The sequence below is a fragment of the Thunnus albacares genome, chromosome 2 (genome assembly GCF_914725855.1).
Source record: "Thunnus albacares chromosome 2, fThuAlb1.1, whole genome shotgun sequence".
NCBI lineage: Eukaryota > Metazoa > Chordata > Actinopteri > Scombriformes > Scombridae > Thunnus > Thunnus albacares.
The window spans coordinates 36,108,086-36,121,929 of NC_058107.1; the positions used below are offsets into that span (position 1 = coordinate 36,108,086).

The 13,844-nt window shown below is 39.7% G+C and overlaps 2 protein-coding genes across 4 annotated transcripts in view; both read left to right on the forward strand.

The window, feature by feature from the left end:
* sh2d3cb (SH2 domain containing 3Cb) overlaps positions 1 to 3,792 on the forward strand; it is a 37,794-nt gene extending 34,002 nt beyond the window's left edge. For all 3 annotated transcript variants that reach the window (XM_044332909.1, XM_044332920.1, XM_044332929.1), the window contains exons 9-11: positions 856 to 967; positions 1,958 to 2,164; positions 3,060 to 3,792. In XM_044332909.1, the coding sequence (XP_044188844.1) occupies positions 856 to 967; positions 1,958 to 2,164; positions 3,060 to 3,229 (489 nt within the window). In that variant the 3' untranslated portion in view covers positions 3,230 to 3,792. The remainder of the gene's footprint in view (positions 1 to 855; positions 968 to 1,957; positions 2,165 to 3,059) is intronic.
* A 2,645-nt stretch (positions 3,793 to 6,437) lies between these two features.
* Positions 6,438 to 11,936, forward strand: tor2a (torsin family 2, member A). The gene is made up of 5 exons (XM_044333002.1): positions 6,438 to 6,641; positions 9,311 to 9,576; positions 9,680 to 9,855; positions 10,244 to 10,371; positions 11,301 to 11,936. The coding sequence occupies exons 1-5, from the start codon at positions 6,521 to 6,523 to the stop codon at positions 11,543 to 11,545; spliced, it is 936 nt and encodes a 311-aa protein (XP_044188937.1). The 5' UTR covers positions 6,438 to 6,520; the 3' UTR covers positions 11,546 to 11,936.
* The last annotated feature ends 1,908 nt before the right edge of the window (positions 11,937 to 13,844 follow it).

The following is a 13,844-nucleotide window of genomic DNA, read 5'->3' on the forward strand; positions in this document are numbered from 1 at the left end:
GAGAGAGCTCATAAGGTCACTGGCTGGATCTGAATCAGTCTGTAATTTTAGTTGTATTAATAAGTTATGAGTCACAGAGGTGATGATACTGATAAGTCACTTATCTGCAATAAAAACCTGTCACTTATCTGCAATAAAAGCTGAGGAATAACCCTCTACCCACTGTATATCAACAATAAACACTCTGAAATTGCACTATGACCACATTATCTCTGACTGGTGCTGTAAAACTATAAAGACTGCTGCTGTAAATACGGCGTCTGTGCCTTATTTCTCCATGTTAAAGTTTGTAGCGTGACACAGCAAATTAGATATAAGATATATAGAATAATAAACTCTATGTGGATTTTTAAGTTTGTATGCAAATGATCGCCTTTTATAAACATCACATCTCTGCATCATCTGTGACTGTACTGATCTAAATATACTGTGTGTCAGCTTTACTCTCCTTTCTTACTTCACTCTAAACATTTATTACCTGTAAACAGAAAACATGACAATTTAGGGCAAAGTTACCTTTCGAGTTTCTGTCCTTTTAAAAAAATAAAAAGCCAATAAAAGCTTATTTTATAGTGTGCAGTATAAAATATTGGTTATTTCATAATGAACATGGAGGTAAAAATAAACGTAACAACTAATTGAGCCCCATCACAGATTTTTATCTCTACTTTTACCATTAAATAAATCATATTATAGCTCAAATACGTTAAATATTCTGTGAGCTAAATAAAATAGACATACTTCTAAAGATATTTCACAGTTCTCAGTCCAAAAGCAACTGGAAATGTGAAATGGTCACATCTGGAAACCATTACTACCGGGTTTTATTGGTGATTGGTTTTGTCTGTCTCTCAGGTGTCCCGTCTGGAGCAGACCTGGATGGCGTTACGCCAGCGACACACAGAGGGCGCCATTCTCTACGAGAAAACTCTGAGGCCGTTCATGAAGAGCCTGAACGACGGGAAAGGTAGAGATCCTCCTACAGTTTGCACCTCACGTATTTCATGCCTCTGAAAAAACAAAACAAAAATATGCTAATACTGATATGTGGGCTGCACCTTCCTCTCAACAACATTTTTTGGTCTTGAGAGCAACAACATGATGTAAAAAAGTTATCAAAGTAAAGTTTAATACAAGATCTAGCTTACTAAACATTTGTGAACCCTTATTCTCACATGACAGCCATATATATTCTGAAAGCATCTAAACTAACAGTGAAGTTAATGATGCAGATTCTAGTAAATCTAACCAGTAAGAACATCTTACTCAGTGGTGAAAGGAAATCACAGCTGATCATTTTATTTTCTTCTTTTATTTTCTCGTTATGAGGAGAAACAGCAATTTTTTGTCATAGTGGCAGCAATACGCTGCTGTAGATAAATAACATCAGCTTCATCAGTTGGTTCAATCTGCTTGCTTACACAACAGTTCCACCTGACAGGTAGAATATTTGACTCATGTTTACGTAATATGAGTTACGTAAACATGAGTCAATATGGTTTTAATTTAATGATACTGCATGAAGTAAACATCTAAGTTAAAACTAGTTTGAACTTATGAACAGCTGCTGCAACCAGCTCCAGGTGTCTGGAACTGGCAGGAACACTCTGAGGATGTCTACAGGGCAGGTGGTGAAATAACAAACAGGAGATGTTAATGACTGAAAAACAGGAAAAGGAGCAAAAATGTGCAAAGTGTCGAAACAGAAGTAGCCGTTGTGTCACTGAAGGTGTGGCCACACTGAGAGTTGAGTGTTTCTGTCCATCTTGGTTTGTTTCTGAGTCACTTGTCTGCTCATTGATTGTCGTGGATAGACAGATGATAGATAAAAACATTTGGTAGAGATGTCTATAGTGTATAATCATGTAAACCAGGTGAACACATTTCAGTGAAAAACATTTGGAAACAGACAAAAGCAGCAGACGAGTGTTGACTCTCCGTCTGTTTTTTCCTCCAGAGAGCTGCCCACTGTCCAGCACCACCTTCCCCCACGTCCTCCCCCTCCTGTCTCTGCTGGAGAAGAGCGTGGCGGTGGGCGAGGGTACGGAGCCGTGGGAGACGGTGGAAGCCGGGGTGGATGTGGTCATGTTCCACCTGGGGGCGGCGAGAACCGTCGCACAGCTGGGAGGCATCTACCGCTCCAACACTGAGAGCAAACTGCAAGGTAAGAATGAGAGCAGAATGAACACACACACACACACACACACACACACACACACGCACACACACGCACAAATAATCAGTAGAGCACCAAATGTGGATTCATCCGCCGCTGAAAATAGTCCCCAACTTTGTCATGGAAATGTTGCTCAGTCCTCCTTCCAGTGCATCTCACTGCTGGAGTTAAAATAATAATATTTCATAATGTTTGTGATTGTTTTAATTAGTGTGTCTGTGAGTGTGTGTGATTATTGTTTTGTGTGATTTAAGTGTATCATTTTTATCTTATATTTATGGTATGTTGCGTATTTAATGTTTTTATGAATATGTTTTTTTTTAATTACATATTTAACAAAAGTCTTATCCTTTACATAAGAGATGCAATTATCATAAAACTGTCTTAAACTGGTTTAAACAATTAAATTCAGTAAATGACTCAGTTCAATTTAAATTCAATTCAAAGCTTTATTAGCATAACAGATCAGAAACCTATATCGCCAAAGCAGTACAGAAAATTATAAACATTGACAGATAATTAATAAAAATACAACTAATATGCAAATATCAACAATAATATTAAATACAGTATAATAAAAGGCATTTTTTACAGATGTAATCACACAGAAACATTTACTACAGAGCTTGTTTCTCTCAGATTATGACAAGATTTAACATATAATGCAGCTGTTACTGCACATTGACTTTTCTCTCTGCATAGATCAGGATATATATGATTTACTTTTTCAAAGAAAACCTCTCTCAGATCCCTATATTTGTCACAGTATGATAGGAAGTGAGATTCTGTCTGTTCTGTTTTGGAGTAAAACCTCCTCTGTGCTTCTACTTTTGAATAAAGCACAAACACTGATTAACCGGACGATGTGTTGCTGGTGTTTCAGGTTTCCAGGAGCAGGCCGAGGTCTTAGAGCTGTTCCACACCGACTTCCAGATGAGGCTGCTGTGGGGGAGCAAGGGAGCCGTGGAGATCCAGTCCCTGAGATACGCCAAGTTTGACCAGGTGTTGACGGCCTTGTCCAACAAGCTGGAGCCGCCTGTCAGACCGCGCTGACCTCAGACCTGTTCCCATCGTTTAACCTGAGTCCAGGTTGGCTGAGCTCCCCTCCTACGTGCTCACTGAGTATCAGATATTCTTCTGTTGGACACCGAGCAGCTCTTCCTGGCAGTTAAGGGGTTAAAGGTTTTGCTCAATGGAAAACTGGAAAGTCATTATAAGGGAGATCATGACGATGCTCCAGTAACAAGCAGCAAATCTAAACCAGAGTCTTAAGAGTACGATGTTGCAGTAGGCCAGAACCTCCCCAAACATGTAAAACTGCGGTACTTAAAAGGTGAAATGACCTTTTTGGCCTGTGTTTTCTTCACAGAGGTCAGAGGTCAGAGGTCACCTTTGTCTTTAGGGATAGAGTTTGAGCTGAGGCTGAATCCAAATGTCCAAACTTCTCCGGATTAGCAGACTTAACGGGTGCATTCCTGTGAAGCAGGCCTCAAGTGGACTTCCAGAGAGTCCGCTTGGACTGCAGACCTCACTTAGATTACCCATAATTCACAGCAAGGACGTAAATGTTGGAGTCATAATAATAATAATAATAATATTACATTTGATTTTAAGTGCCTTTCATGTAACCCGAGAAAACTTTAAATACAGAAAACAAGCAAAAAAAATTATGTTAATGAAAATTAAATGAATGAAAAAAGTATAAGCAGAACAGGAAGTCTACTGTTTGCAAACAGTTTTTAAACCACAATAATGAGGTTTATATTGCATAAACTGTTAACGTCCTCCTCCACTCAAAAACATGTTGTTCTTCTTCTCTGTGCAGAATGATGTATGTACAGAGTTTGTTTTCACATTCATCTGCTGAAGGAGGAAAGTTTCTCTGAGTTCACCTTAAATCTCAGTTTAACATGTGAACCTACGAGCAGGATTTATGACATCACAACAAGTTTGGAGCCAATCGTGGTCCAGTATGTAACTTATACAAGTGTGATGTGGAAACTTGAAGCCTCCAGTTGCACAAACAATGAGAATGAACTTTACAGTGAAGGAGGAGACATCTGGTGTCCAGCAGGGAAACTTTAGAAATCAACAATGTTTATATTTTCACAGATTCTAGATGTTTAATGAGGGAGAAGGAGGAGATGTCCTTGATTGAACTTATTTGTGGAGAAACCATTTCAGACACAAATTATTATTCAAAGCAGAGAAATTTTATATGTTGTAGAACATGTCCGGAGGGGATCTTTAATACCAGGCTGTATCATCAAAAAGCATTCAGAAAAAAATCTTTTAAATGGGTTACATGGTCAGGAGTTTTGATTCATCACCTTCAGATACTTGATGTGATGACGATGAACACGTCACAGAACGTACAACAAAAGTTCGGGAGTCTACGAGTCTGGAGGGCGCACATCTGGATTCAGCCACTCAAAAGCACTTCATTAGGATGTTTGCTTCAGATTTGTCCATCCTAATGTATTGGTTAACTACTAACAGCAGCATCTTTTGAAGCTGAGGATAGTTTCTGGAATAAGTCAGTAGGTTCGAGGATGGTGACGGTACGGGGGAGCAGGAGGTACTACAGCACTGTGGAGGGACTAAGAAACTGCAAAATATACAGCATTACAGGTTTACAGCCGCTGCTTTGGTGTTCATTTGGATTTTTTTCTGAGGAACCAAAGTGGTCGGTTTGTTCTCATTGACTACTCTGTGTGTTTAACTGAGGTCTTGTTTCAAAGCACCAATGCCAGAGTCAGAAATCAGTGTGTTATCCTGTCAGTAACTTTTACAGAATATATGAGTATATATATGGAAATGTCTTACAAGTGGACATTTGTCTGACAGAGGACCAAAATGTGAAGAAAAGATATCAGTGAAATGGACAGTAGCTACTGTGCCGGGTTCAGTGCTGTCATGGTACAGTCACATTGTCTTTTGCAGGATGAATGAAATGTATTTTGATGATAAGAGAGGCTGTGCCTCAGCACGGTAACTCATTGTTGTTTTAATGTAATATATAGAAATATGTTTTTATGTTTACCTGAAGGCTGGACCTTCCTGAGGGGTACAAATGTACTGAACTGTATGTCAAATTGTAAAACGCAATAACAGCTGAGCAGAATAACATTGTATCTACATTTCCATATTTGTATTATGGTTATCATTATGTGTTAATCATTAGGATTTCCTAATTTCAAGTGAATATTTAATGTAACCTTAGATGAGCTTAGTGATGCTGTGATTAGTTCATTTAATGTTCACTTCTTGTTCTCTCTCATTGTGTCCTTCATAATAAAAACTTATCACACATAACTCTTATTATCATTATTGTCATTGGAGTGTGACATGGAATGAAGTCAGTGAAGGTACCAAACATTTCTAACACCTTACACAGTATTAACATGATGTAATATTTATGTGACATGTAAATAAAACATGTTTACATCACTCTCAAAGACAGTTTAAATGTCTGATGCTTATTTCTATTTCTCAGCGTCCGCTGAGGAAAACATTTGTAATGAAACCTGACTCATGCTGCACACCGTCAAAAGGAAAATATTTACACTGATCTTACACTTGTTTGGGATTTTCCTGTTTCTTTCGAGGTGTGATGAAATGTGAGGTCATAAACTGACGCGGAGGATGTTGTGATGTTACAAACAAATCAATACCAACTTCCCCTGGAGATCAAACCTAAATCTCTCTGAAGAGTATAGTCATCTTTTTCATGCTCAGAGGATGATGATGTATTAAAACTCAAACATCAGACTTGCACCATGGCTCCATAATATTCCATTTTCACATTAATAGCACCCTCTGCTGTATAAATTACATATTCTATGCTGGTTTATTCTACTGTATTTTACTGATATACACTATTTCAGATCAGTCCACTGCAAATATACATGTTTATAGTGTCTGCACATTTATTTTTTCTGTTTGATTTTTAAATAATATAAAAGCTGTTTCCAAGCATTAGGTTTCTATTCTATTCTACAGTGTCAGACATATTTTTAAACATATAAAAACATTCAAATTTGAATATATTTCTAATAAGATAATATATTTTTTTAATACAGCTGTAAAACATATAATTACATAGTATAATTTTTTCCAGATGCTTTATTTATCTCTGTGCTTTCTGGACTGTGATCCTCCAACGTGTCCTACGCCCCATAGCGTAGGACACAGAAGGTGCCTTCTGGGAAATGTAGTCCTCTCCGTCACTTCGTTGCGTGTTACGCGACGACATCCTGTTAGTAGTAAAACTACAAATTGGCTATCAGTCATCGTTAGCAGACGGTCCGCTCAGGGGTTTCTGTCTGCCAGCAGGCAGCCAAAATGTTGGCCATCCTGTCTGTGCTGCTTTTATGTCTTTTTAACCCGGTCTGCTGTGTTTTTCAGAAACTTTACTGCACAATATCTGACAACTGCGACTGCGACTTTAAGCCGAATATCAGAGGTAAGACGTTATGTTTGTGTCCGGGCTAGCTAACTTAAACTAACGGCTGCTGCTTCTTGTTAGCCAGCTAGCCGGGATGAAAAGGTAAAACCAACGTAATATGTAGTTTTCCCGGTAGCTTAGACACCAGTGATATGTTTTGTTCCAGTGTAGAAAGTGTTAGTTAACTGGTATTTTAGTTTAGTGTGTGCTCTGCTAGCTAATCTGTCAGGTTACTGTTATGCTAGCTAGAAAAACAGGCTGCTCTCATCGCTTTTACAGTTTTCCTCCGTTATTTTGATGCAGTGTCGGACAGAAAAGGCTTTGTGAAAGTGACACGAACACTAAACATGTGTTTCTATTTGCTAAACAACAAATTCATGCTCATATTCTGTTGTGTTCTCACTCAAGACAACAAAAACAACTTTCTGTATTAGCACAGAGCATCAAATAATAAACCCACACATGCAGCCATTCATCTACTGGCTATAAATAAGTATGGATATATGCGTATTTGAACAAAATATGATATCTTTCATGTCATAGCCACATCACAGTTCACATCTGTCTGACATCTGTGCCAGGGAGCTGTCTATTAGCTGGTCCAGTACTTGTGTTCACTGGTCTGACAAACAGGATGTCAAAAGGTCTTAGATTATTTCTGGATCAGATGCTCATATGTGTCAAGCACCAGGAGGAGAGCCTTGGTCCAGCTCAGTCCTGTATCAGCACAACAGATACAGGACTGGGTTTTTTTTTTTTGTGTTTGTTTGTTTGAGAGTGCTATTTTCACTCTACCACCCCTCCACTCTGTAGTTGGTTGGCACAGTGTTGTTTTAGGTTAATTCTCAAATTGATTTGCATAGATTAGACATCTCTCACAAAAGCCTTTCGTTTCTATCAGTGTTCGACCTTTGACACATGTATCAATATAGAAGGGAAACAGATCATTTGGACCTGTCATATATCCTCCTGATGTTCTCATCTGGTGTTGCTGTCGGTGTTCCAGCTGTGGTTGTGTGTGTGTGTGCTCAGCATCTATAAAGAGGAAATGGTTAGCGACGCAATTTGCTGCATTTTCCTGTTGATACAGAGTCTTTGTTAATCGTGTGGACCTTGAGGTAGCGTGGGGGGAAGTGGTTCTGCTTTTAGTGTCTCATGTGGTCCTCAATAACCTGCTCTTTTTACCCCGGTGTTTTGATTTGTTCTGTGATCACTCCCCAGAAAGCTCAGACTAAATCGATGACCGTTATCATATTATTTTTATATTATATGTTGCAAGGATTGTATAATTTTCACAGGCCTCTTCTGTCAGTGAGCAGATCATTAAGTCATCAGTCATACTGTAAGAGTGTGCTCCCCTCTAGTGGACTTAACCCTGATAGGTTTTCTGCCAATTCTGCAGAGACGATTGCTGGACTTTGACAGTACCCCTAATCTAGTCCAGGTGTACGTCTTTCCTTTTTAAGAGGAAGGCAAAACCAGTACTGGAAATCACCCACTCGTACCATGTTTCTGTGGTCTGAACACACAATCAGGAGGGAGAACACATTCCACCATGAGGAAGATACCGCTCCTCTCCTGTTCCTCATCTCTCTCTGGGTCTGTGGGATGAGGATCAGCTCGTGTCTTGCCTCTAGTCTGCGTATATGGCGGTCCTTGTCCTGGGCTGAGCTGGGCTGGAGGTGCTGGGGGGGGGGGGGTAGGAGTGGCCTTCTGGTGCCGTCCTGTGGATTCTTGTCGGTGGCGGCGGCTCAAGAAGCTCCGGGTATTCAGCGAAGGCGGTGAGGTCAGGATAGATGCCAGGACCGTGGTAGGATGGAAGATTGTGGCCTTCTTCTTCCTCTTCTTCTTCGTGAGGGTTGTTTAGTGGTTGAAGCTGTCATGGCGGAGCCGCGTCTACGTCAGGATCCCATGTATCTGTTTTGAGACCCTGCACAGACTGGGTAGAAGCTGCTCTCTGACCTACTGCTGTTGTTTTTTGCTTCGCTGCTTCTACATATCTCTCTGTTATTTACCTCTTCCTGCTACAGCATAAATGCTTTCCAATCTCCAGTAAACGGACTGAACTTCTTTCTCTCTTTATTTGACATCTCTTCTGCTTTCTTTTTATCTCCCTCTTCCTTTTTTTTCCATATTCTTTTTTTAATTGTTCCAGCTGTCTTGAGGGAAGCTTAATGCTCTCACCCAGACCTCAAAGTGAGACTGATTTTATCACATCACTTGGTTCTTTATCTTGTTTGCTGTTTTTGGTGCCAATCTCTCGGCAGTCTGGTTATAATTACTCTGTAATTATCAACAATTCATCACTTCTATACAGACTCTTTTCCTTTGGCCGTCTGCTGTTTGGTCTTTTCTTTTTTTTATTTAAGAATCAAACCTTGGCCGTCACACACTGTTCATACTCTGACCTGCAATCAGCCTTCATAGCAAACCTTTGACCACAAGCTATTCTGCATTCATAAACACGTCATCAGTCATTAATAAACAGGTGATTTAATCCTCAATAAAGCTTTAAGAGAGCAGAAGGTTTCACTCTTTGGGTCAGTAAATTAATGACAACACTTTACTGTCGTGTCGTACATCAGAAATGAATGCCAAGTCATGTGATATATTACTTTTAGCCAGTCAGCTGTTGAGGCTGAGTGGTAACATTAACATCACACGTGTTTTTGTCTCCTGTCAACCAGACCTGGAGTGGGACCTCTACAAAAATGTTTACGGACAACATCTGGCTCAGGACATCGTGTCAGAGGAAGTGGCCAAATTCCTTCAGAATAAAAGCCCAGACCGGCCCCTGGTGCTGTCCTTCCACGGCTCCTCCGGGACGGGGAAGACGCTGGTCAGCTCCATGCTGGGAAATCATCTGTACGGCTCAGCGATGAGCAGCCCGTACGTCCACCAGTTCATCCCCACGCTGCACTTCCCTTTACACAACCGGGTGGACGAGTACAGGGTGAGTTAGAGAGCGCTTGCTGTGTGACAGTGTGCTTCCATCTTGATTTAATCGCTTCTTGCAGTTGTTATGAGCGATCACATCCTCTGCTCTGCTGCTGCAGGAGGAGTTGAAGAGTTGGGTGCAGGGGAACCTGACGGACTGCGCTCGCTCGGTCTTCATCTTCGACGAGATGGATAAGATGCCTCCAGGCCTCGTCGATGTCCTGGAGCCCTTCCTGGGCCCCTCCCACGTCGTGTTTCGCACCAACTACCGCAAGGCTATCTATGTCTTCATCAGGTACACACAAAAATAAACACACACACACACACACACACATGTCAGCTTAAAAATGTGCTCTGCAGCTGCTCCAAAATTCACCGTCTGGCTAGAAATTCAAATAATTATGAATGATATCAAGTTTAGAAACTAAAGACAGAATTCACGCTAATATAGAATCAAGCTGTGATACTTTCAGCTCCTTGTCTTTCGAAAATCAACTGAAATTGATCTAAAAAGCAAGTTTCTGACAAGCTAGCTGACATTTAATCTAAACTGAATGTGCAGGTAGTTGTTAAATTTCTCTCCCAGAGACGCTTCAACAGGAAGTTTTTTTTCATGAAAACAGTCGGTAAGTGTTGACTTTGACTCTGAATGTGTGTTTTGTGTGTGTGTTTTTTCCCTGCAGCACCGCGGGGGAGGAGGTGATCAACAAACTGGTTCTGGAGCACCGGCAGGCTGGACGGGACAGAGAGGAGATCCAGCCGGCCGACCTGCAGGACGCCATCGCACAGACGGTTTACAACAGCAGCACAAGTAAGATTCCTTCGTTACTGAACATTTAAGGGCATGTTTATTACGTCACGAGAGGTTTTTATCTTGTTTTTCAGTAACTTATACTTATTACCATGTAGTCTCTTCTCTTTTCATACATTTGGAAAAACTTTTTAAAATGTTTGTATTTATGTAGATTTACAGTGTACAAACAAACAAATGAATATTTAGTTTGTTACAGATTTCTGTGTCATGTTCGGCCCAAGAAAATAGTTAAAGCCTCGTCAAGTTATCACATCAATAGTTTTTATGCCTTTATGTTGAAATTATTGTTGTTTTTTTACTTTTTTATGCTGTTGTTAGATAGTATCTTATATCTTATATCCCTAGAAAGACAGCTCCTTGGTTGAAAATCTTCTTCTTCTTCTTCTTCTGCCTTCTTCCTTCTTCTTCTTCTGCCTTCTTCCTTCTTCTTATTCTTCTGTCTTCTTCCTTCTTCTTCTGTCTTCTTCCTTCTTCTTCTGCCTTCCTCCTTCTTCTGCCTTCTTCTTCTTCCTCTTCTGCCTTCTTTCTTCCTTCCTCTTCTGCCTTTTTCCTTCTGCTTTCTTTCTTCTTCTTCTTCCTTCTTCTTCTTCTGCCTTCTTCTTCGTCTTCTTCTGTAATATTTAGTATTTGTTATATTTATTATTACCATTAGCTGAGAAGCTCAGCAGCTCCCCTGTCAGCCTGATTTAACCAGAAACTGTGTTGTTTGTTAAAGAAGAAGAAGAATACTGGTAACTTTTTTTCACAAGGAGGCTCTTTAAGAAAACTAACATAGATATTTAACATCTAGTGTATAATAATGTTTTGGAGATGGTAAACCTGCTCTGTGCAGAAAATGAGCTTAACGTCGGACACACAGATGAAACATGAACTTGTCTTTGTTCTTTGTTCAAACAGTCAGAACTGAAGTGAGTTTCTCTCTCCAGGTGGGTTCTTCCACTCCAACATCATCCAGCAGAAGCTCATCACCCGCTTCGTTCCCTTCCTGCCGTTGACCCGACAACACGTGGAGCGCTGCGTCCGCTCTCAGCTCTGCCAGCGGGGCTTCTGCGGCCGCAGCGACGTGGTGAAGTCGGTAGGGGGCGACATGATCTACATTCCCGTCCAGGGACAGTACTTCTCTACTACCGGCTGCAAGGCCGTCCCTGCCAAAATCAACTTCTTCCTGTGAGCTGAGAGGAAATTTGTTTCTTTTGATTTAACGGACTGAAAGAGAAACTTGACCCGAGGTTAGTCTGTGAGGAAAAGGAACTCTGAGGAATCAGTTTCCTCTGCATGGAGGTAAGAGCAGCATCTCTGCAGGACGCCTTCTGTAACTCTCCGGATCTGAAGCAGTTTTGTGCCGTCGACGCTGAAGTCCTTGTTGTCGTAGCAGTCAGTACATGTCCAGCTGTGTGCATGGGAGAGTTTATCCCCTGAGCGTCGTTCAGTATCCGAACCAGGACTCCTCCCACGCTCTACCTCACACCCAACGCTTCCTTTAATTTATGAACTCTAAGTTGGTACAGTGTGGTCTCGGATTCCAAAGGCTGCTAAAGTAAAATGATTGTTTTTAATTTTGATTTTATGCAGTATTTATGCATCTTTTTTTTTTTTTTTTTTTGTCAACAACATCCATCTCTCACATTCATACAGTCACAGCTGGAAGCTCGCAGGTTCTCCTCCGAGGGTCCAGCTGGAGGTTCGGGTGCCTTGCTCATCTGTTAGCCGGCTAACAGCGGGAGAAGAGAGCTCGGTCTCTTTACTCACTGATGCAGATTTTTTTTCTGCGATTCTCCAAAAGGGATCAAAATTCTCATGTGTTGATTTTTTTTTTTTTTTTTTTTTTTTTAAATGTGTCTGAATGTTTTAATTTTATGTTCGATACGAAGCTCCTGCACGCGGCGGTGACGGAGTTTGAGGGAAGTGATATCAGCCTCGTATCTTCAATGTGTCAATTTTATTTTTGGTTTTATCTAAAGGAATCTTAGCAGGTGAACACAGTAATCATTCAACTCGTGTCAAAGTGTAAAGACGATCTGAAAACAGCTTTTAGCAAGAAACGTAGGGCATCTGTGCTACAACCAAATCTAACTAATATACAGGGTATCTGCAGGTCTTAAAGTATAGAATAATCTTCAAAAGTCAGTTTGCTAAAGAAAAAGGCTTGAGAAAGTAGTAAAATATTAAATTTGATGAACAGAAGTCTTGCATATTTCCTCTTGCCTGCCACATGCAGCGCTGTTAGTAATAAAATGTGTTCTGCAGTTTGTCTGTTTTAATCATTTGATGTGTTTCAGCAGCATTGAACCTGCAGAAAACACTCAACTGCTGCAGCTACAAACAAGAGTTTAGTAAAAACTTAAGTACATTTTTAAATAATTCATCCATCGATCCATTTTCTCCACTTGTCTGGGTCCCAGGTGCATTATTTTAATTCATTATATCATCAATAATTATTGTTATATACTGCTGGGAAGTACTGGAAAAAATAGGATTTAATAATAATAATAATATGAAAGTATTAAAAAGGTCTTTAAAAGTATTTAAAATGGAGAATCCTGCAGAAACCCTGAATATAATATAACAATAGACAATAACATAATAACATATTAGCTGCCAACTTCATTAAATAAAACCCCAGTTGTCAAATTTCAGCTCCTTCAGTTTTAATTCAACTTTTATCACCATAAATTTCATTTTCCCTCTTAATTATAAAGAACATCCAACAGCTGATGTTATCACATGTGTTTGATAAAAGTAGATATTTATTAAAAATGCACAATGTCTTTAAGGACTTTTCATCTGAGGGCTTAAAAATGTCTCAGTACAAGATTATTATTATTTAAACTGATCACGTCTCCTCTTCGGCCATCAGGTGGCAGTAAAGACTCATGTTGCCGGATGATGAGGAGGATGAGGAGGAGGTGAAGCAGATTTCACCTGCAGCTCAGTAATGAAATTAATCCCATTTGAGGGATTTCTGTAAAAAAAAAAAAATTAAAAAAATCATGTATTATATTTACTTTCTTTGCTGTAAAACTTAATGTAAAGGTTACGGCTTAAAGTGCACTTTACCTTTTATGGAGGATAAAATGGAACTGATCTATTGAGATAAAGAAGAGCAGTTTGTTTCAAGTAATTGTGATGAAAAAGCCAAAATGAATACTTTTAAATTCTGAGTTATTGCCATTACAACATATTAATGATTGTAAACCGTTTGTTGTAGTAAATGATGGTTTTGTGACTCAGGAATCAAGTCAGACAGTTAAAACACAAAGAGAATTCAGCTTAATTGAATTTACAAATGCAATAATAATTTTGCTAATTATTTCATCAGGTTTTAATCTTGATTTCCTTCCAGGCAGCGATTTGTTTCAGTTCATTTCTATGAAAAACCTCTGATGTGTTTTACATGATTATCTCCTGTGTTGGATGTGTCAATTAACTTTATTTATAAACCAGAGGACGGACGTGACAGACACATTTTA

Coding starts and splice junctions, on each gene's coding strand:
- tor2a (XM_044333002.1), top strand. CDS start 6,521: ATGTTGGCCATCCTGTCTGTGCTGCTTTTATGTCTTTTTAACCCGGTC. Junction 6,642..9,310: donor CTTTAAGCCGAATATCAGAG/GTAAGACGTTAT, acceptor CCTGTCAACCAG/ACCTGGAGTGGGACCTCTAC. Junction 10,372..11,300: donor GGTTTACAACAGCAGCACAA/GTAAGATTCCTT, acceptor TTCTCTCTCCAG/GTGGGTTCTTCCACTCCAAC.